Source organism: Malaclemys terrapin, chromosome 6, assembly GCF_027887155.1.
Source record: "Malaclemys terrapin pileata isolate rMalTer1 chromosome 6, rMalTer1.hap1, whole genome shotgun sequence".
Classification (NCBI taxonomy): Eukaryota; Metazoa; Chordata; order Testudines; family Emydidae; genus Malaclemys; species Malaclemys terrapin.
In genome coordinates, this window is record NC_071510.1 from 57,975,593 (window position 1) to 58,002,256 (window position 26,664).

The following is a 26,664-nucleotide window of genomic DNA, read 5'->3' on the forward strand; positions in this document are numbered from 1 at the left end:
CTGCAGTACACCTAACCCAGAGCACCACTACTGAGGTAGAGGAAAAGTCTTGAGTTCAGAGTGGCTATTATTTTGCTAGCCTAGTAAAAGTAATGAGATTTTGAGGTGGAGGGCTGGACCACCTTCTAGTAGATCTGGCTTGACATAAGTTACTTGCCTCATTTCTTATTGGGCATGATTGGGAAGATGAATGGAAAGTTAAGTTCTTATCACAAGCAGTATGCTGGAGTTAGGATGGCTAGCTCAGATAAGCAGGAACATTCTGGTATTAGTAAAGAAGCCTAAATATAAAATAAGGTAGAGTTCAGATTATGCATGAGCAGCACATTGACAGAGCTTGCTGTACCAGGATTGGTTCATAAAAAGTAACCAAGCCAATCATGAAGCATGTGATGAAATGTATATTAATGTGCTGTGTGTGTAAATGTATCTAAAGGAACAGGTTTTCTGTGTAATTTGAATCTGACACATATCCTGTGTGCTTCCACCTCCCGCGTTTGAGACTAATCAACTAAGTGTAGCTTTACTGTTTACCAAAGAAAGGAACCTGAGTGATGAGATTGGAGTTGAACTGAGTTTTGGGGGAACTGAATGGAAGAGGTCTCAGGGGAGCCCTAACACTTCTCCTAATACTGCACAGTTGTTCTGTATACAATTATAACTTAAATTGTCAATGGAGTGCAGACATATCAGGTTGTCTTCATTTACAGTTTTTACCATCTTCTGTAGGGGTTGGACATATTTTCTCTTTATATGGAAATAATACATAATAAATAACTCTTGGAGAGGTTAATAGTTTTCCTATAATCTGCAGATCAGGAAGTCAGAAGAACAGGAGACCACCATAGACCAGAATAACACCTGGGTTTTTCCCAGTGAGTGGAGTCAAGCCATTTTCCCATACATAACAGGCCTGGTTTTGCCTCCTAAGTTGTAATAACAGGAAAACCCCATTGTTTGAATGGTGAACCTGTGTGTGAAGGAGAATAGATGGGACTTGTACTCTCCTGTTGCAAGAGAGGATGAACCCAAATACTTGTTCTGGGGTCCATACATAACTGCTAACATTTTTTTAAAGTTTTGAAATAATTGTCCACTTAAGCTAGTATGCCCCTGTATGACGGTGATGTGTGTATGTATCCGAAAATTTGGCACTTATTTAGTGCTATTCAGTCACTGACTAATTTTTTATCCCAATTCTTTTTGAAGACAGGTAATTATTATCTCTATTTCCTAATAGGGAAACTAAGGAAGAAAAGTTAAGGTTTCTCTCTCAAAGGCAACTATGTAAAAATGACCTCAGCTGATATCAACTGATGTTGCTCTACTGATACTTCAATGGAGTTATACCTATTTATGCCCATCAAGGATATGGAATGATATCTTCTCACTCAACAGTTCTGCTCCCTGCCTATATTCCATTATACTTTTAATGAAAAAAATAAGGTCATGTTATTTTCAGTCCTACAGAACCATTAGGACTGAAATGGTTACCAGCTCTGAGAAAGTAAATTGTATTCTTTTGTGGATCACGCATCTTCAACAGAACTCTTAGTTAATTTCCATTGGTAGGGGTCCCGTGGTGCTACCATCTGTCTTCCAGAAATGCCTGTAGTTGCATCTATCCAACCCCATTCAAGGCAACTGGTGTGTAAAGAAGTAACTCAGTGGGCATCATTGGAAGACAACTGACAGCAAAAGGGACTTCACAGATGGAACTTAGTTAACAATTCAGCTGCACAGCAGGCTGTGAATATCCCAGGGTCTCTAAGAAGAATCAGGCGTAACAAATATTCCAACCTTGTTATTGGTTTATATAGGTTTATGTTTGCAAGACTCTTTCTGCAAATAAAAAGAAATATTATTTCTTCAAAGAGAGCTGAGCAGACCATTCTGGCTGGGAAGAGACTAGAGAATGAATTGTGACTTTATTGCAATTCCTATCCTGCTCTCTCTTGCTTTATCCCCCCTTTTGTGGAGCAGTTTATGTAGAGATACGTGTGTGGAAGATTATAATTTAGCGACGCTCCCTCATAAAGGACAGTATTATAAATATAGTAGTTTAGAGAGGTCCTGGAAGCTGGGGTTGAGAACGCAATGTAGCTGTGTAAAGCAATTCACCACGGAAGTTCTCTAGTTTTATTAGAAGTTTTATTCCTTTCTCATTCACTGGTTTGTTGTTTAATGAACCCCAAGATCATTATAGTTTACATCCCATTTCCCGCCCCTTCCCCACCCACTTGTTTGCAGCAGAAAGTATTGTCTGAGTAAACCTTGCCCTCCCCACTGCAGCCAGTCACAATCTGAGCAGAAAAGTAAGTTAGGCTTTACTTCCCTTTATTTTCAAGTCCAGCTGCCATAAGGACTGTGACTAATGATTCTGGCAAGAGAAGCAGCTATTAGAAAGCTTCAATTTATCTACAAACCTTGGTAATTTACAACTATGTGAAAGGAACTACAGAAATAAGGGTTGCCAAAGTCTGGCATGGTCCATCTTCCCATGAATTTCAGGTCTCAGGTTTCTGCTGTAAATGTTTTAGATTCAACAATATTAATGAAAGCACAATTAAGTAATCAGATGAAAGCATAAAAAACTTTTCATAGCTCCACACTAAAGTATTATTCTCATCAATTCATTTTTGTTCATCACAAAAAGAGAAACAGAAGAGGCTTAATCTGATTTAGAAAGTGAAAAACAACACTGCATGCACTTTTTGTCAGTGGGGGGGAAAAGGTCTCCAGCTGGTTCTCATCTATATGCCATGATTCTTCATTTAGTTTACACTATTAAACTCAAAAACTTTGCTTTAATCTTAACTGTTACAGCATGTCTTAGAGTAGAGTACTGTAGAATCTATCTTGTAGCATCTCTGATAGGGTTTCAGACCCTGGCAAAATATCATCCCTCAAACTGGTCATGTCATAGGGGTAGTAAATGTATCCAACATTCTTTCATTGGCGCCTACATCATTATGTCTTGTCACCAATGGTTTCTTGGGTTTTCAAGTAAATTGTTGCATAAATTGTGGTTTGGAGTTGCTCAGATGAAGCCTTACGTTTATATAGCCAAATCCTTTTATGGAATTTTTTTTTTTGTGTGTGCTAATGACCTAACATCTGTTGAAAAAAAAAAAATCCATGTTTCCAGAAAGGAGTACAAAAATAAAAGAAAACAAAAACAGCAGAACACTGCCAAGAAGCAAAGGCTGTTAAGTCCTGCACTTTAAGAAGCAGCCTAAAAGAAGATGGGAGAACAAAAGTGGGCAGCATACCTGATCTGTCTTCATTTTGCGAATCACACCTTCTACATAATTCTGGGATAGTCTTGAGAGAAGTTACCGAGTACTGAAATAGAGAGAGGGAAAAATGCATATAAAATACAAATTGGTTCATTCCCAAAATTATACAAAAGAAAAACACAATAGTAGTAGGGACACTCTCATGCCAAGTGTCCTATGTAGATGAGTCCTGAAGCTACCCCTAAATCTGCACGAAATGGAGCAACTGCCACCTGCCTATGAAGACAACTGCATCCCAGCATCCAATGCTCCATCAGATATCAGCATTTCTTGCTGGGACTTGTCATCCTTGAGGAGCATAACTGCTTGGGTTATGATGACATGTCACATATACTCATCATTTCCACAGGTGGCCTCACCATATTAAAATTGACAAGAGCTTTAGAAACCCAGGGACTACTTTGGTTGCCTGTGCTATACATTATGGTGTTTGATTTTGCAAGATCCAGCGTACCTCTCTTTAACATAATTTGTTTTATAGCAGATAAAATTCAGATTTATACAATGCTATATGAAAAAATATGCTAGTGTGTTAGAGATCTGATCTCAGATATAGACACCTCCCCACAACACACAGGCAAACAAGAACATAAATCTACGCATCCAAGAATAGCTTTCATTAAAACAAACATGTATTAGTACTTTGATGTGAGGGGATACACCTGATTTTGATCAACAAGTTATTCTTTGGATTCAACTTTAAAAGTGTGTGTGGGGGGGAGAACGACACATTCATCCGACTAAGCGACAATCATTTCCTTATAATCTTGTGGAATGCCTTCAATCTGCCATATGATCCAACATCATAAAAATACAATTTCCCACAAACAGAAATCTGGTTACTCAATATCAAGAAACCCTTAATCTAATGCTACAGTGTCACAAGAGTTTCCTTTCAAACCAACACATATCTGAAAATCATTATGCCTTTTTAAAAAAAAATCAATGGCTTTTGCACATTTAAAAGAACTATTAAAAACAGTCAAAAGTAAAGTAAAAAATATTTAGGATTAATATAGCACAAAATGTTGAGGAATGTATAAAAACCATATGTTCTTAAAGGAAGGCATATTTTTAGCTAGTCTGCTATTGACAGATGAAGCGGAACAACAACATACAAAAACATGGCAGCTTTCCACACAAAAAAGGAATTGTCATACCAGTTTTGTTTTTTTGTTGACAGTTTGCCAATTGCATGTCTGAAGCAAATTAAAGTTCAAGTGACAATATGCCTCTGAATGATACAAAGTAAATCTCAGGTGACCAATTACAGAATAACTTACTCGTTTGATTCAAGTGAACTCAAGTAAAACAGTCACTCCATGGATTGTGGCTACTTCAAACACATACCACCGCCCCCCAAACACAGATCCCTTCCATACTTTACTTTTCTTCTTTAGGGCCTACTAATCCTGAGAGATATTGGGCACCTGCAACTATGTCAATGGGAACGCAGATGCTAAGCATTCTTAGCATCAGAACTTTAATTTATTAATTAATTTGTATATTCCAGTGCTACCCAGAGTACCCAACCCAGAGAGAAGTTCCATTATAGTAGAGGGCAGTACAAACACATACAAAGATTTTGTCCCTGCTCACAATCTAAGGATATGTCTACACTGCAATTAGACACACGCAGCTGGCCAGTGCCAGCTGACTCGGACTAAGGGGCTGTTTAACTGCGGTGTAGATGTTCGGGTTGAGACTGCAGCTTAAGCTCTGGGACCCTCCCAACTCAGAGGGTTCTAGAGCCTGGGCTCAGCCCGAGCGCGAACGTCTACACCACAATTAAACAGCCCTTTAGCCCGAGTCCAAGTCAGCTGGCATGGGCCAGCCACAGGGTTTTAATTCCAGTGTAGATATACCCTAAGACAAAAAGTGATATGTGAAGGGAGAAGGATACCGTCAAATACAAATACACACACACATAAACTGCATGTATTTTTTGTTGCTGCTGTTGAATGAAAAGTCAAACACTGATCTGTACATTTTGGTATTTTACCTACAGATAAAAAAGATAATGTTGAACTGGCATAGTAAGATTCTTAAAAGAAGCTACCAAGAAATATGGTAGCTCTAGAACACCAGCTGGTGCAGGTTAAACTATTACAGAGTCTGTAATTCAATTAGAAGTAGGCCTTTTGTACTCCACTGTTATGTGTTTGTCAGGCATCCTCAAAAGTGAAGAGCCATTCCTTCTCTGTCTTTTTTCTCCACTTCTGGAAGTACAAACTTTCTTGTCGGTCCTACGTTGTATTAAAATATCTTCAGTTACCCACAAAAAAAGTCAATTCAATGTGTTATAAATCTGATGATTATGTTTAACAACATATGCTTGATTTCGTTAACAGATTTCCTCCCACCCACCTCTATTCTCAGAAATATTTTTGCACTTTTACATTTCTGCTATCTGCATTAGTGGTCAATACAGAGACATGGCTTTCAGCTGAGAAACTATAGAGCTGCTAGGAGGTAACAGTACTTGCTTCCTGTATCAGACCTTCCCCAGCTACTTCCTTCTCTAGCTTTCTAGCTCCAGTCCTGGTCCACCAATGGTTGTTAACCTTTCTTCCAGTCAGAATTTCCAAGTTATTCAATGGATTGAACTGCAATGCTGATAGCTGTAGGGCTCCCACTCTTTATCCAGAATGCCATGTTTGCTACACATAATTCAGTGATGTTATTTTCCACTTTTCATTCAAGGATCTTAAAATGCTTTACACACATCAATTAAGCCTCACAGCTCCTCTGTGAAATAGGTATTATTAAACCTCACTAAAGAAAGAGAAACCGAGGCAAGAAGCAGTTAAGTCATACGCCCCAGTGCACAGAGTGAGTGAGTAGCAGAGTGAGGAAGAGAGGATTCTCTTTCTTTAAACAGCAGACACAGTCTATCCTGGTCTTCACTAACTCAGAAGAGGAGTTATCTTGTGGTTTACACTAAAGTCTAGTTGCAAAACAAAAGCACGTTACAAGACTAGATTGCTTAGTAGTAGTATTTTTTATTTCAACCCTGTTACACAGAGATGCCCCAGATTCTAAGAGGTGCTGAGTGCCCTCAACCCCCACTGAAAAAGATGGCATTCAGCAAACCACATGATCAGGTCTTTAATCTGCAATCTTTATACTTCTATTGTGGAAAAAAAATGGTACTACTAGAAAGAGATTAATAACAGCAGGCAAGAGATTTCTAAGAATTCAGTGGGAATCCAGACAAGCCCAGTTTTTCTGCTGGTAGAAGATGTAAATCTGTAGTCATACATTACTGAAAATGATCATGGCTTGTTAAATAACCAGTCATTATTCCAGCAATAATGACTACAAAATCTTATGGAATAGAAATTCTAAAATCTTTGCACTTGACATTATTTTAAAGTTTGTACTAAAACTTTGTATTAAGTGAATTTTAAATATACACACCCACAAACAGGCAGACCTTCGGAATATCTAGCAGGTACACTCTAGGCAGTTTCATTCAAGTTTAAAATTGACTGCCAGCCCAACAATAGCAGAAAGAAAAATAATGGAAGAAAAATTAAAGGTAGCAGCACAGAGATGTAACAGAAACAGTTTTAAAAATAAAATTAAGGGAAATGTATAGTGACAATAATGGCTATTTGTTAACCTTTCACTTGTCATATGGAGCATCCTTAACTTCCACTACATTGGAACTGAGGTGCTCAACACATCCCAAGCAACACTCAGCACCTCAATGGGGACACTGACAACCTCACAGGATCAGGTCCATAGTGACCGCTGAAAGCATCAAGGACTTTACCCTGCTCCCACTGATGTCAATGGCAAAACTCTCACAGATTTCACGGGCACTGGATTGGGTCTCCAGTGCCTTTGTCTTCATCTTAAACTCCTAACTCCTCTGTTTTTAGCTAGATGATACAGACAGCTTCTTGTCCATATTACAATTAAGTTTTTTTCAGTTGTTATTAACATGGTAGAACTTTTCCTGGAACAAACAATTATTGTTTAAATATTATTCTGGAAAATGCAGCAATTCAGTTGTCTTCCATTCACATCAAATCAACAAAAGAAAATTAAATTTTAGTTCCAAATTCTGGCCTATCATTCAAAATTCTTGTCTGATGCTAAATTCTTTAACTGGTATATTGTATTGTAACTCTGGATATTAAACACTCTCTCAAAAAGATTAGAGTTAACTACCAGAGTTAAGATTACAGTTGCACCATTGTATTAATAAGTTTAAATATTTTAAGTAAGTTTTAAAACATTTTTAAATTCACTACTTCCTGGTTTAAAACTGTGCAGTACATTCCTCTTTCAGGATACTTTTCAAGGGTTGCTACTTAAACAGTGATCTAGAACTAGTAAAGCAATACATAGAAAGCATCACCACATACAGTGCTTCCATAGTAACATGAAAACCACCCAATTTTCCCCTCCAGAGACAAGGTTACAAACCCTAGCTCGGGCTGCAACTGAAAATGAGTAAGGTGATCAACTCTTAACTATTCCCTTCAGGGTTTTTGTGTGTTTTACAGAACTCTTACCCACAATTCTGCAAATTCACAATTTGTGTCCAGGACACACTGTGGGTGCTGCAGGTCAGAAACAAGATTATGAATTAGCAGAGCAGCCTTACAACATATTTTATTAATTCATTTGTTTATACTGCATGTCTAATCCAAATGGCTGCCTAAGCATAACAGATTAATATTTATTGACATTAAAAATGAAAACAAAAAGCTTACACAAAAACTTTGTCTATGCTATGTCAGTGCTCTCAGTCTCTTCCTTTAATGAACACAGAATTCACTTATCTAAACATTAAAACAACAAAAGAACAGCATCCATAACTGAAAAGAAAATAGCAGACTGGTGGCTTGACTATAAGGAAATAATTTACTTCCCAAGAGGATAAACTATGGGCCAACTGCCTAGGATTAACACATTTACAGCCCTATTCTGATTCTTCATGCTCATGTGTATTGTTTGCACCAGTTGATATAGACATACCCTCTGTATTTTATTCTTCACTTTTAACAACAGACAGGAGTTGTTTTTCTATTGGCTTTATAAGTGATACATGTCTTTTGTTTGAATCTGAAAGAGTCTGTAAGTCTTAACAGCCTTCTGCCTTTTGTCTCACTGTGTAGAAATTAGAGGATAATAATTAGTTCAGCCTACTGCTCAAGAAGTCAGTCAAACAATGTCTGGCTGGCGTGAGCAGCCATTGAGGACAGCCGATTTTATTAATAGAAGACAAAAGGCTTTCAAATTATTTCAAACTCATCAAGGAATGCAATAGCTAATCCAGCTCCAATCCAACACTGGCACAATGCAGGGAAACCCCTGTACTCACACACAGCTCTTTGGGAAACAGACTGTCTTCCTGTGTGTTGTACAATACCTAACACATTGAGGCATGTGGTATTACTGCTGTATTGCAATAGTAAGTACTAATAATAATTTTAACTGCATAACATCAGAGTGTAGTAAACAGCCTGTATTTTAAACTACTAAGAAACCATAAAGGGACCACTAGAATAGTATACAACTTACTAACAGGGCTAATTTTATCTGTCCCCATAGGAGTAACTGGGAAAGGGGGAAGGTTAAATTTATGCATACTGATTTTTAAAGGTATATCTGAGATTAAATGCAATTTACAAGTTTCATAGTGCTCCCACTTTTATTCATTTCCCGCTCTTCTATTGTCTGTTTCACTTGCTCTTTCATAATAGTAATAAGTGAAGATGTGCTAGCTGGTGACCTAACGTCATTTTGGACAGAATGATATTTCTGTATAATGTAAACAAGAGTCACATTACCCTACTCATATATAAACTACACTCCAAATAAATATGTGATTTGTGGCACTTAAATGATGGCAGTCTGAGCATCTTACAGGAGAGAAAGTTATAGTTTCTATTTACTTATACACACATGTAAGACTTAAAAAATATTTATTTTGTGTTTAAAACAGCTCTAGTATTCCAAAGGTAGTCTCTGTGGCCATTCAGATCTGGACCTGTTGGCCAAGATGACCCACAAGGATCTCATCTGGGAGAGAAATGTACACTGAGGAATGGATGGAGACCACTATAGCACTTCACATAGGCCACAGAACAATCATCGGATTGTAACAATTTCCACTCACTACTTATCTGCTTTGGATCTGAACAGGAAGTGTAGCAGGAAAGTTGAAAATGGTTAATAAAAGTGCTCTGGAGCTGCTCTCTCCACAGCAGCACGAAGGTGAAACCTGAAGTTTCAGAAAGCCAAGAGATCTTGAAAGTGAGCCCTAAACAACCCAGACGAATTAGCCACTGCTGGTCACATGCACACAAGTAACTGGGGATTAGAGGGGCAGCAGCATAAGTGTTTTGTGGATTGACAAAGGGGAGAATTCTGCCCCCTGTTCCCATCGCTGCACGCTTTCCTTGTGCAAAGCCTGTTCATTCAAGCATCTGACCACTCAAGAGACCAGCAGAGTAGTAGGAAAGCCAGTTCTTCTCAAGTTAATTTGCCTTTGACATCAACTCCTTCATTCTCCTGCCTGGGGATAGGAATAATATTTTTTGTTCTATAATCTATGCCATTAGTTCAAAGGTTCAGCAAGAGGTCAGAGTACTTCCTAATAGCGTGGGCAATCTAAGCTGTACAACAGTGAAACTGGTAGTTAAATCCACCATTCAGTAGCATCAGGCAAAACGGGAGAGGCAAGAAGAGTATACATCTATTCTGCTTTATGTTTTTGTAAAACTGGGCCTAGAAAGAGATTACAGGACATAATCTAACATGGAACAGTCATAACAAGACAGTTCCCCAGAATAAACTATCCTCTCAAGATTGGATCATTGTCTTGTGATGTCTCAACACCTCCCTCCCCCCCACCTTTAAATAAAAGGCAACATAAAAATAGGTAAAAATAAAGTCCATTTAAAAGGAAGCTGCATGTGAGTAAAGCATCTGGAGCTTTTTTAAAAGGAACCATCTTCTGAAATGCTAAAAAGAAAATAAAATCCTTTGCAAGAGCTTATAATGTTATCTGACACGAGAGCTTGGGCTCTGCACTTTGTATCGTAAAGGTGAGCTGCAAATCAAATAAATAAATTCCACTTACAACAGAAATATTTGTGTGTCAGAGCGCCCTCACTTGCCAGACATTCAGCATATAAACAACTTTTCTATTCATAAAAGAGAAACACTTGTGGCAGAGATATGATTAGGGAGGGAGGAATGAACTGCATTAGTGGTTCCTGTAATAACTGCCAAGTATACACCTTACATGAACAGCTTTTTTGCTCACAATAATTACAGCTGCAAGTATTTCAAGAACACCTGGACTGAGACATTTTTTACCTGATCATTTTCTTTCTGTTAGCAGCTTTTCTCAGAATTAATTATTAATGCGCTAATACTCCTCCCTCTGCCTCCCCACGGAATTTGAAACAGTCCAGTGAGTAGCTGGATGCTCCAGGACTAAGCTCCACCCTTCAGCTCAGGCCACCAGAAGAGTTATTCCACAATTGTAGAAACACTCCACCAACCAGTTATTAGCATTAAGACAAGCTCATATGAAATGTACTAAATTAACCTTAAGACAATATATTATATCTAAGGGCCTGTCTACACAAACAGTTAGACTGTGGAAAACTGGGGTATGAACCTACCCTGCACTAGGCTGTCACAGTCTAACTGTCCCTGTGGCTCCTGCTGACATGGGTTAAGAATTCATTAGAGTGCTTTGAGCTAGTTCCACTCCAAAGTGTCTAGATCAAAGTGTGCTAATGAACTGTTAATGTGCACCAGCAAAGTCCACATGGACAATTACACTGCAGTAGGCTAGTGCAGGGTAGATTCAGACCCCAGCTTGCACAGTCTAATTGTTGGTGTAGACATGCCCACAGTCTCCTTTTAGAGAAAAACTTCAACTTATATTCTGGTCAGGCTACGAGGGTGGGTTGAATTTGGAGAAAAGCAACTAATAGAAAGAAAATGAGCAGATAAGACGTCTCTCATTCAAAGCCTCTCTCCTCACTCATTACTCATAGGAAGAAGCAAGCAGTGAATCCCACAAAGAGGGAGGGATAAGCAGAATTTAATTATTATAGTAGAGTAATAGTAGGAATGGAAGCTTCCCCTTATGTGGGAACCAACCCAGTAGCTTCTTCCTACCAAAGGATGCATCTTCAGAGGAATGGAAACTTATTTTACAAACCTTCCTCAGATAAGGCCCATACAGTTTCCCCCAGTGCCTCTAAGGACTTTAGTTTCCCATATACCTAGCATGCTAATTGGTGCAGAAGTTTGCCTGCAGCAACTTTGAGGCAATAAGCCCTTTGCATTTCAGATGGAATGAGATGAATAGGGTACAACTGGTGTATATATACCATATACTTGAGATGTGTGTTTGGAGTGCTAGGAATGTCCACACATGCCACAACCTTTCAAAGGATTACAACAAAATGATAGGACGACGATTTCCCAGGAACTGTGGAAAGAGGAACTTACCTTAACAGAAAGGGTTTCTGAAGCTACAAGAATAAACTTTTGCACATGGCAACAGCAGTGTAGTTTTTGCATAGATATAGGAACTAATTCCAAAACTTGCCTTTCAGAGGTAATGACAGCTAGAAAGGCCAGCCACAGGCTTGTCTTGTTTGTCATTGTGATTAAACATAGCACCTCATACTCAAATAGAGGATCCCATGTGACTGGCTGCAAAATGCTGCTAAGGCTGGTATCCACATTTCTAAGGGGCTTGGTTGTAGGGCTCCAACCAAATCTCCTGCAGAAACTCTAGCATAGCTGAGAGCACCAAAACTTGGGATTATTATAATATTTGTATCACAAGCATCTAGAGGGCAGTGCCCCATTGTGGTTGGCACTACACAAAAGAGGCAGCCCCTACCCCCAAGGAGCTTTCCCCTCACATCTGAAATATAAATTTGACCAGATCAATTAATGAAATATCCTGAATTCTGTCTGTACACCAGACATGATCAGAGGTTAATGAAGAATCCATGATCAACAGTTAGGGAGTTAAGTGTAGGTTTTCTGGTCTGAATGAAGGAGTCACTGCATCAAGTGCACGGTTCTATGCACTTCTGCAGGTACATTTTAAGAAATCCACTCGGGATGAAGCTGATGCATGGCACCAGCAACCCTAGCCACTGGAGATAACTGGCTACTGATGGCCCCTCAAGAAATGAATGATGCAATGAAGTTTTGGATCTTTGCAAATCTTTGTCATTATGGGGGGAGGGATAGCTCAGTGGTTTGAGCATTAAACCCAGGGTTGTAAGTTCAATCTTTGCGGAGGCCATTTGGGGATTGGTCCTGCTTTGAGCAGGGGGTTGGACTAGATGACCTCCTGAGGTCCCGTCCAACCCTGATATTCGATGATTATTTATTTTGAGCTCTAGGTGAGCAATTCTCTGCACTGGGACCAAAAGCTCTTCCTGATTTTGAAGAAAGGGTAGCTATGGATCCTTTCCAGCTGCTTTTCAGTTATGAAAGGTTCTGTTTCTCTGTACAAGGTACTGATTGGCATGTTGTCTATGTATGGGTATAAGTGTGTAATGTGCGACCTGTGCCTTGCTGTGACTACTACCAGCCACTTCAGACTCTGGGTGCAGAGGATTGTTCAGAAGGAAGAGTCTTCAGGAATTATAAGCACTCGTACACAAATGCTCTTTTGTCTTTGTCATGCTGAGAATTTTGTTTTGTTTTTCTGTGATGCATGTGTGGTACTCCTTTCTCTCGCTGTTTACAGGTGGGAGGTAGTACACACACTCTAACCTGGCATGGGGACCACACAATAGAGGAGGGGTACTGGTACACATACCTCAACTGGAAGAGCCAGTACCCCTATACTGCATTGTAAAGCTGGTGTCAGTCATAGGTATAAGCCCAATCCCACTTACTATCTACATATAAACCTTCTGACTCGGGTTAGCAAGCCCTCAGGACCCAGGTCCTAGGAGCCACCTGGAGTGGGGTGAGCCAAACCCTGTCATTTTGAAGCATGGACATAGCTCAAGCCTGGGTCCCCCAGTTCATGTCCAGAGAGTCCACCAATGCTATCCCCAATCCTTCGGCCCTGTATTTCTCAGTCCTCTTACCCCCCTGTAATCCCATGATGATACAGCTTCATGAGGAGTGGGATCTTCAAGTGCCTCTGATCTGGTCACTGACTGTCTGAAGAGAATGTAAAGCTTAGGAGCCAGCATGCAGAGTGAGGGCGAGGTGGGGAGAGAGACCCTTTCCTGCTTTCCAGAGCCTCAGCCACTTTCTGTGGCACAGCAAAAGTTTATGGCTATTGATCATATGGCACAATTCCCATTCCTGAAATCTGAGTCCCTTTCTCTAGCACAGCACGGGACTTCGGGCTGAAAGCCAGACAGGCACAATTCCCATTAGGCTGCATACTGAGGCAGGGCTCCACGGGAGGAACAGGCTTCTCTGCATGCCCAGACATGCTGTAGGTAGGGGATGGGGCCATGAGCAGGATACAGAGCACTATGAGAGCTTCTATGTAGAAAAGCCCCAGTAAACAAACCCTCTGCAGAAGAAGGCAAAGGAGAAGGGGTATTATGATGCACCCAGTCACAGGTATAAACCCTGATTTTCATCCCACTTGTTCATTAAAAATATTAATTACTGCCTTGTGAAGGACACGTTTGCTTTATCCTTTTTGGGTCTCTGGAGTTTTCAGGACTTATCCATGAATATCATGAAAATTCCCTGAATCTCAGTGGGAGAAAAGGGAGCTGTGTAGGAGCCTGGCTTCTTTCCCCAGGGAACAAAGGGCCCACTTCAGTATCCACGGGGTGGGGGGATGACTTTGGATCATTTCTGTGTTTTTTTCCCCTGTCCAGCCCAAGTCTTTTGCAGTTAGCTTCCTCCTCATCCTTAGACTCTCTCCCTGAAAAACTCAGAAACCCCTGATTGGATTTGTGTCTCCTCGGGGCAAGATGGAGACCAGGCATGCCAGTCCAACTCTGAGCCCTGTACTCTGGCAAAGCAAGTGTGTTGGCTGGCAGGGTATAATTCACCCTCTGTAGCTGTTGTAAGTGCTGCCTCACATAGGGAATACCTCATTAGATTTAAGTCAAGTATTTGCAGGCTAGCTCTGCCATGTCTGAGTGAGGGCAGAGGAGCCCAGCAGGGGAGATGCTACAGTAGCAGATCCAGGTGGTTGAAGTCACCATGCTGCTATTTACCCAATGTACAGGAAGAGGAAGATTATAAACTGCAACTGCATGAAAATGAGTACAAATAAAGATTTAAAAACAAAATGTTCAGGAGAAACTTAACCACCAACTTGTTCCACCTCTGGAGGCAGAAAATCCGGCATCCTGAGCTCAAGGACGGAGCTTAGTCCTGGAGCCTCCAAAAGTAACATTGGATGCCTCTGAATTCCATACCTAGGTGGGGGCATTAGTCCATTAGTAATGGATGAGGAGAGAAGTGGTGCAACAGAACCATGCTCTCTTTAGACTCCCTGGAAGTCCTGCTAGTCTAGCTGCAGTATAAGACCTCAAAACATATCAAATTGCAACCTATTAATGAAACTTTTGCTGAAGCCTGGAGCTGGCCTATGTGGCAAAGTAGCAAGTTACACCAATAAAATAGTGATGGGGGAAGGGGTTAGCATATGGCACTATTTTCAATTCTTTTAAAACTATTCTTTTGGTGATCGTAGGTAATCACTTGATGGGTAATTCACCCAAAGAGTTAATAAAGGCAGCTCAGCATGAGTAAAATAAATTTATTAATTTGATTTGCAGATCATCTTTACTAATGCAGACAAAGTGTGGGCCCCAAGCTCTACTTTCAGAGATTTATGTTTCCCTGGGGAAAAATCTGATTTTCATTCTTGCACATGGGGACATTGTTTATTTTTTGTATATACCCGAATTCAGTTCATATATACTTGAAGCAAAATAAGTATCCTCTGCATGAGGTAAAAGCCTGCTTTGGCCTCTAATGACAATGAGATATGTATCTTATGCTAGAAATCGAGCCACTTAAATCCTCCCTCTCTAAGCAAACAAAAAATATTTATACTTACAGATATATCATCACTAAAATCTATTTCATCCAAATCAAGGTATTCAGGGGCTTCCATTATTCTTCTATGCACATTTTGGGTGAGTCAGTACAGCAGTAAAGTCCTATTAAAAATACAGAAAATGAGGTATTATATATTAAAGAATCTAAAACCTTTAAAATGTTTTCACATGGTCACATTACTGAAAAAGTATTTAAGCTGGACTGGAATTGAAGTAACCTTCCAAATACCTTTAATTTAATTTGTCTGTTCTTGGCTATGTATCATGGGGTTGTTTTTGTGCCCATTTCAGCTAATACAGCAGGATAGCCACCTTGAATATGAACAGGATGTGACAGACTCCAATCCTGCAACTTGTTGTACGCTCACAGACACCCTCTTCCCATGCAGAGCCCCAATGAAGTCAAAGAGGCTCCGCATACAGAGTCAGTTGCAGGATCAAGTCCTTAAACAGTAACAGCCCTCTCAATCAGAGGTGGGCAAACTACAGCTCATGGGCCACATCCAGCCCGCGGGACTGTCCTGCCCGGCCCTTGAGCTCCCAGCTGGGGATGTTAGCCCCTGGCCCCTCCCCCGCAGCTACACCGCCACGCAGGCAGCGCTCTGGGTGGTGGGGATGTGAGCTCCTGCCGAGCAGAGTGGCAGTGTGTCTAGCTCCAGCCTGGCAGTGCAGCTGCCAGACATGCTGCTCTGAGTGGCATGGTAAGGGAGTCGGGGCCGGGGCAGTTGGATAAGGGGCGGAGGGTCCCGGGGGGCAATCAGGGGACAGGGAGCGGTTGGATGGGGCAGAGGTTCTGCGGGGAGGGGGGCAATCAGGGGATGGGGAACAAGGGGGTGGATAGGTGTGGGGTCCTGGGGGCGGGGGCCTGTCAGGGGGCAGGGGTGTGGATAGGGGTTGGGGTGACAAGAACTGATCTATACCTATAGGCACCAATCCTTGGGGTTCTTTACTAGTTCCTCATAGTGGAAAAAAAATAGCTTAAGAAAAATTCTGTGCATGAATCAGAGCTCACACATTCCAAAGGGGTTAGGATTATAAAGTACTCATAATTTTCTTAATTCTAATCAAATCATTTTCCAACTTGTCAAAGGCATACATCCTGACCGAAGACAAGTACAATGCTGAAAAAAGGAAGATATTTAAGTTAGTTAACAAAGAAAGATGATAATGCATTAACAATAACAATTAAGACGTAAGGAACTAAGTGCTAAGCATTATTATGGCAGCAAATTCACTCTGCCAGCACTTCTGTGTGACAAAGGAAAAGCTTGAAGCAAAAAATATACCAGCCCCAGTTCATCAATCTGACGATTGGTAAACAATGCGTTTACAAATAATGGAAATTAAGCTGTGCTGGTCTAAACAGAATCATTGTATGCATCAGTAACATTTGGTTAGCAATGTTCTAACAAATTTAAAAACAACAACAACCCAAAACCCTATTCTGCAGGTGTTATATTCATTGGCATACAAAATTGTAGTCATTAATCTCCAATACACTGACCTCCACAAACTAAAAGTTGATCTTAAAACAGCTGCTCTTGAAACGCTATAAAAAGCAGAAGTGAGAAATATATTCAAAACAGTTTTTAAGTTTGAAAAGCTGAATGTTTGATTCTCATCAAATTACTGCAAATATAGGATCATTCAGTATCAGGTTTTCTATGGAAATTCAAAAACGTTTTCCCCCGTTCCCCTGAACGCACTCAGATATTAATATATTTCTCCCTCACAGCAATTTACAGACAACTGTTTAAAAACATACAAATATTACATATTTTCCACTTACACAAAACAGGTTTTACCTCAATTAAAACTTTGTGTTCAAGGAGCAATATACAAAACGGGGACAACTTCCATGACAGACTCTGGAATAAATTCACTTGTGACTTAGTTGGTGGGTTGGGTTACATATAGATGGGACAATGAGAGGGAGATGGGTGTAAAATAATACAAAACAAGCCATATCTTCTTCATATGAGGGAGCAGAAGGTGGTGTATAACAGGAAACTACTGGGCAGAATAATTGCGCTCAGGTTGTTCACTTGCCGAATACCAAATTGATGCTCAAAGTGCACTCACATAGTAAGATACTAGTCGATGTGAGTAAGGGTGACATGATCAGGTCTTCAGAGTTTTCCACCTGTTTGTTTATTAATGGGCACATAAGACTGCAGTACATTTGTAATGGCTGTTACATAGTACATTTGGAGGGAAATTATGGCTTAGTCATGGTAAAATAATTAGTTGTAGATATTTTAGTCAAACTGTATCATTAACAACCAAATTACTCTTGCAAGCATAGGTCCTATAAAATGAGAAAAATTTCCTGCTCCATTTTGTACATCAATTTGGCATTCACTAAATGTGCCAACTTACATGTGGCCAAATTTTGCTAGGCCGGTAACTTGCCTTATGGCAAGCTATTCAGGTTCAGAAGCAGGTTCTGCAGAATTGCTATGTACCACACTAGACTGGTGGTAAGCAGAACAGGGCAGGAAATTGCAGAGTCTTGACTCTGCCCCCCACATGTGCCCAGCAACACAGTAATAATGGCACATTTGACAGCATACACATTTCTGAGTACAGACCTAATGCAGTTCACTCCTTCCACAAAACAGTAGGGGAGAGGGATGGAGATTATGAGTCTCTGAGTCTCAGCCTCCCAGACTGCTCCAAGGTCAGTGCAACAGTGCACTGTCCTTTATTCTGCACAGATTGTTACCTCTGGACATAGGCTATAATGAGGGGTGAAAGGCAGTGTAAGAGCAAAAACAACTATTAGTGGGGGAGGCCGAGAGAAGAGGGAATGTTACATGAAGTAGGCCCCCTTTACATGACTTATCTATACCCATTTTTCATCCCATTGGCACACACGCTATTAGTAACTACAAAAAAAATACAGGAGTACTTGTGGCACCTTAGAGACTAACAAATTTATTAGAGCATAAGCTTTCGTGGACTACAGCCCACTTCTTCGGATGCATCCGAAGAAGTGGGCTGTAGTCCACGAAAGCTTATGCTCTAATAAATTTGTTAGTCTCTAAGGTGCCACAAGTACTCCTGTATCTTTTGCGGATACAGACTAACACGGCTGCTACTCTGAAACCTACAAAAAAAATGAGCATCAAAAACATCAGTCCACTTCCTCCATGCCCACATTTCACTGCCATGCAACTGAGTTGGTATCACTGTGGTTCTACAGATATGCAGCTTCATAACAGGCTCAATGTTATGAAGTCCCCAAGCAGGCTACAGAAGGGCCCAAAATATGTCAGCAGCTGCTACTGTACGAGTGTCCACATCTTTCAAGCATTTTCCTGTACTGTCTATGACATGACTTAAGTATTTGACAGTTGCCACCGGCTTAGTGTCCTGTCCAGGCAGGTTCATATTGAGCTGATTATCATCTGGAGCTGGAGGCTGCTTGATGGTAATGGCCAGGGATTAGTTTTAGCCATATGATAATGGAGACCAAAGTGCACTCCTTTTTGCCTGACCAGATTGGTGAATCACAGCAGCTGAGAGCCAAACTGAGCCAATAAGACAATGTCATCAGCATATTCAAAATCTCAAAGAAGAATGGTGTTGAGATCAATGCCACCGAATGATGCCTCCTCATGCATATCCATCAACCAATCAATGCCAGTATTGAACAATGATAACAGAACACAGCCTTGCCAAACTCCATGGAGATAGGAAGCCATGTGCTGTATTTGACATAGAATGGAAAACTGAGTTTAAATCAATTATATATCTTTTCTATCAATGAAATTATCGTCCCAGGGATGCTGGGTTGCCTCATCAGATCCCACAAACTCGCTCGATGCACTAAATAAAAGGCCTGACAGAAGTCTATACAAAGTGTTGTGTATGTCTTATTAAATTCAGCTATCTCAGGGGTTCTCAAACTGTGGATCAGGACCCCTCATGGGGTTGTGAGTTATTACATGGGGGGTCGCGAGCTGTCAGCCTCCACCCCAAACCCCTCTTTGCCTCCAGCATTTATAATGGTGTTAAATATATAAAAAAGTGTTTTTAATTTATAAGGGGGGGGGGGGGGTCACACTCAGAGGCTTGCTATGTGAAAGGAGTCACCAGTACAAAAGTTTGAGAACCACTGAGTTATCTCCTCAAAAAGCTGTCTCAAGGTAAAGATCTGGTCAACAATTAAAAAAACCAGGTCTAAAGCTACATTGAGTATCCCAGTCTTTGTCACAAAGTGGATCGCTGATTTGAGACACCAGCCAAGAAGTGAAGACTTTCCCTGGGACTGCTAACAGCATAATGCCTCTATAATTGTTACGCTCAGCCACGTTGTCCTTTTTGAACAGAGGTAAAGTAACACCACCCATCGGGGATAATATAAGTGTGCCAGATGGTCTGGAAGAGCCTATGAAGCCATGGTACAATAATATTCTCACTGGTCTTCAACAATTCAGGTGAAATGTCACAAAATGAGATTTCAGCGTATGGACTGTGAACTGGATCTCTTCTTGGTTGAAGGAAGGTGGCTTTTTCGGAAGTTCCTGCCCCTCTTAAAATGGAAGAGGGACGTTTTGATTCTTTGTTGTCTTCGTCTGTTGGTTCATATTAAGTGACAGGACAAGATCAGAAATGAGGTTATTCAAAACCAAATTCAGCAACTACCTTCATTAACATGTTAATAGTTCAATGGCTTTCTTGGTATGGACATATTAGGATGGAAGACCAATGAATTCTGAAATGTGTTTACCGAGGAATGGCTCTACCCATCTGGCAATGAAGTGGCGACAAAAAATTCCCAAATCCATCTGCAAATAACCTAGAAGAGTGTGCCCCATCTGAACCAGACACAGACCTGCCCACGGTGAGGTAACATACGACTAAATATGCAATACATAAATTACAAGATACAAAATGCAACAGAGGGTCCTGTGGCACCTTTAAGACTAACAGAAGTATTGAGAGCATAAGCTTTCGTGGGTAAGAACCTCACTTCTTCAGATGCAAGAAGTGAGGTTCTTACCCACGAAAGCTTATGCTCCCAATACTTCTGTTAGTCTTAAAGGTGCCACAGGACCCTCTGTTGCTTTTTACAGATTCAGACTAACACAGCTACCCCTCTGATACAAGATACAAAATGTAGGACAGTCACATAACAGACTGGGTACACACAAACAGGTATAAACAAGTGTCTACAGCTACAATATCCTTATACAGCAGCAAGATGTACTACCAAAAGTGTGTCTTACCAGAGTTTTGCTTCAATTATTAACATTATTCCAGTTTTTCTTTATTTTACTTTTAAAATCCATCCCTCTTCGGACTGCAGTATATCCAATTGATTTCTGTTATTAAATGTATGGAGAAGGCACAACAAATTTTGGTGCAGCTGACTGATTTGTTTTCATTTGGGAACAGAAAGACAGCAGCTTTACCCTCAACTTATTCAATTTAAGAAGATAAGGACTGATAGATTTATGAATAACCTGAAGACAGAACTGTGAGGATCAATGGCATAAAACAACAGGAGTCTAGGTCCTTTTGGTAACACCTGAGGATAAGATGAGAAACCTAGCGTGCAGAAACAAGAAACATCAATGATACAACTTTAGGTGCTCTGAGGACCTTAGTCTCTGCAACATCATTCCCAATCCAAATGCCACCATATGTTGCTTTCTCATGGTTCCAGAGCAGAAGGGCTCTTTGAAAACAGAGAAAGACTAAAACTAACAAGGGAAGAAGGTCAATAACCACCACAAATATTTTCCCATAGGAAAAAAAACAAAAACCTCTACTTTTTATTTCTGTACTCAACCTTACATTCTGCATAAAGAAAGTCGCTGGAACACTGGTAAGTTTTGTTTCCTGAAGTCAGCTATGCGTTCTTTTCTTACGTGCTAAAACTGGACAACAAACTGCAATACCAGCAACCCAAATAGCAAAAACAATGACCAAAAACATTTGCACTGGTCCATACTTGGAGTGCCACTCAGGGGTAGATTACTTGTTATATTGTAACATAACAGAGCAATGCTATATATACTGTGAATCATATGGCAAGAGTCACAGTCAGTCAGTGCTGCTGCGAACAGGAGAACTTTGCAGCTAGGTGAATCCAACATATCACAGGAGGTGTGAACAATCTTCATAACATTTACCACCAATTTCTTAGCAAGATTAACCAATGCAACGCTGAAAATAAGTACGAGTGACATTCACTAATGTCCAGTGATGCACCTCCTGGTACAACAGATTAACAATATCTTTTCAACCAAGCTCACAGCAATCAGATGAGCAAGCAAGTGATCATCTCTGATATGAAGCAAAAAGTTCCATGTTTCTTAACTGGTTAGTTTCCCCAAATGAATTTTGCTCCTTAGAAAGGTTTTGGACTTCAAGAATTCCTGTAAAAATTTCATCTGTCTGGTGAGATGGTTCACATACATATTACTCCAACAGCTGAGAAGAACCCATAAAATAATCCAGCCTGTTGATGGAATGCAATACTGAAAAAAAACCTCACAAACCACAGCACTCCCTATGTATGTACCCAATGGGTATTTTTATTATTTTATGGGCACTACTATTGTGAGAAAGAACAAGGATATTACTTAACTAAAGAAGATGGAAATACGGTATTTGTAAAATACATAATAAAATAATAATCTCTCACATGCACTGTATTGTAATTAATGCTAAACCTCAAATAATGTAGGGGTTATGCAGTTTTGCTAAAAATCACCTTCCCCTTCCTGTTCAGGTATGAGAAACATTCATTGTTTCCCCAAAATATTAGGTTGTTCTTTGCTACCCTTCCCCCAAATAAAATTGATTTATCAGAACTTAAACCTTGTTGCCTACACACACAAAATAAAAAAAACAGGCTAAGGACAGAGACAGAGAGAAATTCATGATAAAATGGTAAAAAGAAAAAGGGAACGGGGAAATCTTATTATCTGGTAGCTTTTGCCAACCAAAAATACAAGTGAAATTTAATTATTTATTACCTGCTGGAGAAACAACTACTACTTAAAAATCTTGGGTGCACTGACTAACTACCACATCTTTCCTGAGGCTGAAGCTGAAAACTGGAATCCTGCTTCAATTTCCTTTTAAACACCACCAAAAAGCAGAAAAATGGATGATGTGGTCCCTAGTTTGTTATATTTCTCTTCTGGGTCTACTTAACCAGGTATCTGCCATTTTCTGTTCTTTGGAAAAAGTGCAGTTACAGTAACATGGCTAAAAAAAAACAAACCTCGAGACACCTATATTTTCTTGCTGGAAAAAACAAATTTGACATCTAAGTTATCCTTGAACAAGTCATCTTTAAAAATTCTTCCTTTTGGGGGAGGGCAGAGACGCAAGGGGGGAACGGGGACAAGAAGTTAAGAGGGAAAAGATTTTTTAAAAAAAAATGTAAAACAGAAGTTGTTCTCAGGTAATACTGGCCCGCAGAAACACATTATGATAATAATGGCAAGTAAAATAAGCATAAAATAATTCTTTCAGTTTACCTTTTTGATATATCAGAAATGGCAAAAGGATGGCAAAAATATGTCTCTTTCAACAGCAAAACTCCAAGGGGACAGAAAGTCCCGATCACAGATATGTCTAGTGCAGGGCCAATCGGATGGGGGTAGAGGGCAGGGCCATTTGGCCTGAGCCTCAAGCTCAAAAGGGACCTCAAATTTAGACACTTGTTAATTTTTTGGCATTTGATAAGTTTCGCAACTTGTTTTCATGTGCATCCCTATCGGATCAAAATGTGACACTCTCAGCTTAGAGCTGCAAATTTAAGGAATTGCTTCAAGAAATATTCGAACTTAGACTCTCTGGGGTGTTTCCTAATATCACAATTGCATTGCGTATTTTTGTCAGTTTGCCTGCATCAGTGGTTTCAGATGAACGCACCTTCAATGTGTTGAAGCAGGTAAAGAACTATCACCGTTCAACTATGGGACAAGAGCATTTGAATGGGCTCGCCATGCTTAATATCAACTGTGACATTGCACGAAAGCTACATTTTTCCTCAATAATTAGTGCATTTGCACAGAAAAAGGCTAGAAAAGCATTTGTTAAATTAAAAAAATATTCAAATTATGTCTCACTCTTTTTTTGGTGCCTTATTTTGTTTTCATGTGTTGTATTTTTTTTTTTTATTGTGGCTAGGGGCCTCAAAAGCTGGAAGTGGCCTGGGCCTCTCTGAACCTCTGAGAAGGCCAGGTCTAGTATGACCTACCACTTCATGCATCTTACTCTTCTTTACGCATTTTGTGTGTTGGGGTGGGTGGGTGAGAGAGGGAGGTTGACAGAGTGAAGAAAAAGAGGAGTGGGAGGGAAGGCAGAAAGAAAAGAGCAGTAGATGCATCTTTCAGTTCCTTGCTCCCTACACTAGGCAAACTGCAAAAGCCTTGGAGCAAAGGTGCTCTGCAACGATCCCTTGAGCCAAGTGTATAGATGAAATGAGCTGCTTCAGAAAAGATTTCATCCAGCCTTCCTCAGCCTAGAATGGTCTCTAACCCTGCTCTGAGTGAAGGACTAAAACCAAGAGCAGTGGAGGGGAAGAAAGAGGGAGGGGGAAATGTCCTTTGTTGAAGACAAAACAAAACAACAAATCACTGATAATCACAGCTAACAGATTTATTCATGGATACAAGAACAACAATTAAAAAGAGGTTTGCCATCACTTTAATATACATTTGGGTTATGATTTTAAGAAATGCAGCTGAAGGATAAACAGTAAACTATTTTCCACATCTCAAAACTACTATGCTAAAGTACTTGGGGATTTACTTAAACTTTCAACTCAAATAAAATAACTTAAAAGTAAATACTTTTGGTTGACAAAAGGCTAGATTTCCTTAAGTGCACATGTGCAAAAGCTAATATTAAAGATTTAGGCTCTAAATCCAGAATGCCATGCCGGTTGGTTTTTAATTAGAGACTGTTACTTTACACAATTATAGGTCTGAGATCAAAAATAAACTTATTGCCCTCTCTTGAGCATTAGATATGTACAGCAGTTCTAAGATAAACAAGCTTCACAGACATAGTGGAAGATTTTACAATCTTTATATTGGGTATACAGTACAAATGAATGCCTGTTAGGAAGCAATACTTAAAACCTGATGAGTGTCATACAACTTTATCCCATGACTAACATTAAGGCCTAGAACTATAAAGTTAGGTCGACGTAAGGCAGCTTATGTTGACCTAACTCTGTAAATGTTCAAATTACAATGTTGCTCCCACTGATGTAAGTCACTCACTACTCCGACTCAATAACACCACCTCCGCAAGAGGCGTAGCACTTAGGTTGATGTAGCTATGGTGACTTAGTGTCTCTGTAGACACTGAGTTACATCATCTGTTGGTTGTTGGCCTCTGAGTGGCTGGGGCTGTCGACCCCAGGGAGGGGGTGGGGAGAGAGCTCCAGCTGTCAGCCCCAGGGCAGGGGGCGCTCCATCTGTCAGTGCCCCACAATGCCCCACACAGTTAAATTGATGGAAGCGCTTCTGGTGAGGATTTGTACACGGACAGGGGACAAAGGGTGGACATGAACCACCGTAATAATTACCTAATTTAGGTCAACTTATTTTGTAATGTCGACTTGCCCTTACAAAGAGCTAAGAAAATATAACCAAGCTTCTTCAGTTTCAAACCAAAAGAACAGTAAAAATTATTCTGTTCAGTCTATTCTGCCTGGACTTTAAACCCCAGCACCCAATTAAAATTGTTCCGGAAGGCAGATTTTCAGTAAATTCTGGCAGCAGTCAGAAATTATCTGGGACTCTGGATCAAATTAATCCCTGCTGGAACACTACTGGCTTCAGCAGAGTACCACTAAGGATGAATTTGGCACTGTAACGGCAATCTCAGTCATCCAGCTGCTTAAGCCTGAAGGAAAGCACACATCCAGGAGCACTGTTACAGTGTGTGTCTGTTTGGGGGTGGGGGTGGGGGATACAAGTACAGTACAGAACCAAACAGGGGGAACATGGGCAGCAGAGTCCTACTCCAAACCCCAGGGAAGTCAATGGTAAGACTCCCAATAAGCTTTGGATGAGGCTCTGTATAAAAGTTTGCTTGTAGGAGGTCGAACTATGGCTTTAAGTGCCATATACTGAAATCCTCTTGGAGTTTTGGGTGCAAAACATAAAAAAGTATATAATCACAAAAGAGTATTGGTACAATGCCTAATACAATGAGGTCCCACTACTGATTAAAGACTCTAGGTGCTATCACAATACAAAATATTAATAGTTTATAGCTTGCAGCTCTATTTGTATGCCATGTATATGTATTTACAGTTTAATTTTCCCAGTAGGGATGAATTAAACCACACACAAAAAATACAGCTCACTTATTTATATTTACATTGTCCTCAATAACTCTAAGGTGAAATGACTGTTTCGTCATTAAAGATTTAAATAGACCAGCCTGGGAATGAAAACTCAGAAGTTGTTACTCAAATTGACAGTTGATTTTCAGCTAAAGTACTTGATTTCAGCTTCACACATTCAGATAAAATGACAACCTGACATACTGTGACACTATTTTGAAAGTAATAAGTCTAATGAGGGATCGTAATACTACAATGCAATCTCTAGTGTACTGTTCAACCCATCTTTCTGAGTTTTGGGAATCTCACAAGGTTTTTTCTTTTAAAAAAAATTATGTTAAATAACATTGTTTCTATTACTTGTCAAGTGCAACGTCTGGATTTTCTCTCACTGACTAAGCGTCTCTCTAGTACTAGCTTGTTTTATTTACTTTTTTTCTCCCTTTTAAGCAAGCCAAGAAAAATACATAGTACACAGGGAATTATCTACACAGTCAACTTCAAAATTAAAATACCCTTTTTTTTCTTTTGTAAGACCTTAGGTGAATTTGAAGGAACAATGTATTGTAAGAAAAATGAACAACTGGGTTGAAAATGACGTAATTTACTTCACTGGAGGAGTGAATTCTGAGACCAGGATTACCTTATTCCTTATCACATTTATTCAGAAATTCCCCTGAGTTCAAAAGTTCACAGCAGCCATTTATAATGGTCTATTACTTCTGAAGCAAGTCAGAGTGAAAGCACTGCTTTTAATCAGCACACAAGTACAATCATTATACAAATGTTACCAATAGGGCTGAGACTGGAATGGGACCAAGCATACTGATGCTCAAACAATTAAGAGATGCTATTTAAAAAAAAATAACTTTAAAAAACTGAATTATAGCCACAAGAGCCTGCAGAAACACCATACTCAGCCCTGGAAAGAGAAAACAGAAAATTCTGGGCCTGATTCTGCTTCTATTGAAATTAA

The 26,664-nt window shown here is 40.0% G+C and overlaps 1 protein-coding gene across 3 annotated transcripts in view; it reads right to left on the minus strand.

The window, feature by feature from the left end:
- SNCAIP (synuclein alpha interacting protein) overlaps positions 1 to 26,664 on the minus strand; it is a 102,860-nt gene that overhangs the window by 41,021 nt on the left and 35,175 nt on the right. For all 3 annotated transcript variants that reach the window (XM_054033049.1, XM_054033050.1, XM_054033051.1), the window contains exons 2-3: positions 15,358 to 15,460; positions 3,273 to 3,345 (exon numbers count right to left, since the gene is read on the minus strand). In XM_054033049.1, the coding sequence (XP_053889024.1) occupies positions 3,273 to 3,345; positions 15,358 to 15,414 (130 nt within the window). In that variant the 5' untranslated portion in view covers positions 15,415 to 15,460. The remainder of the gene's footprint in view (positions 1 to 3,272; positions 3,346 to 15,357; positions 15,461 to 26,664) is intronic.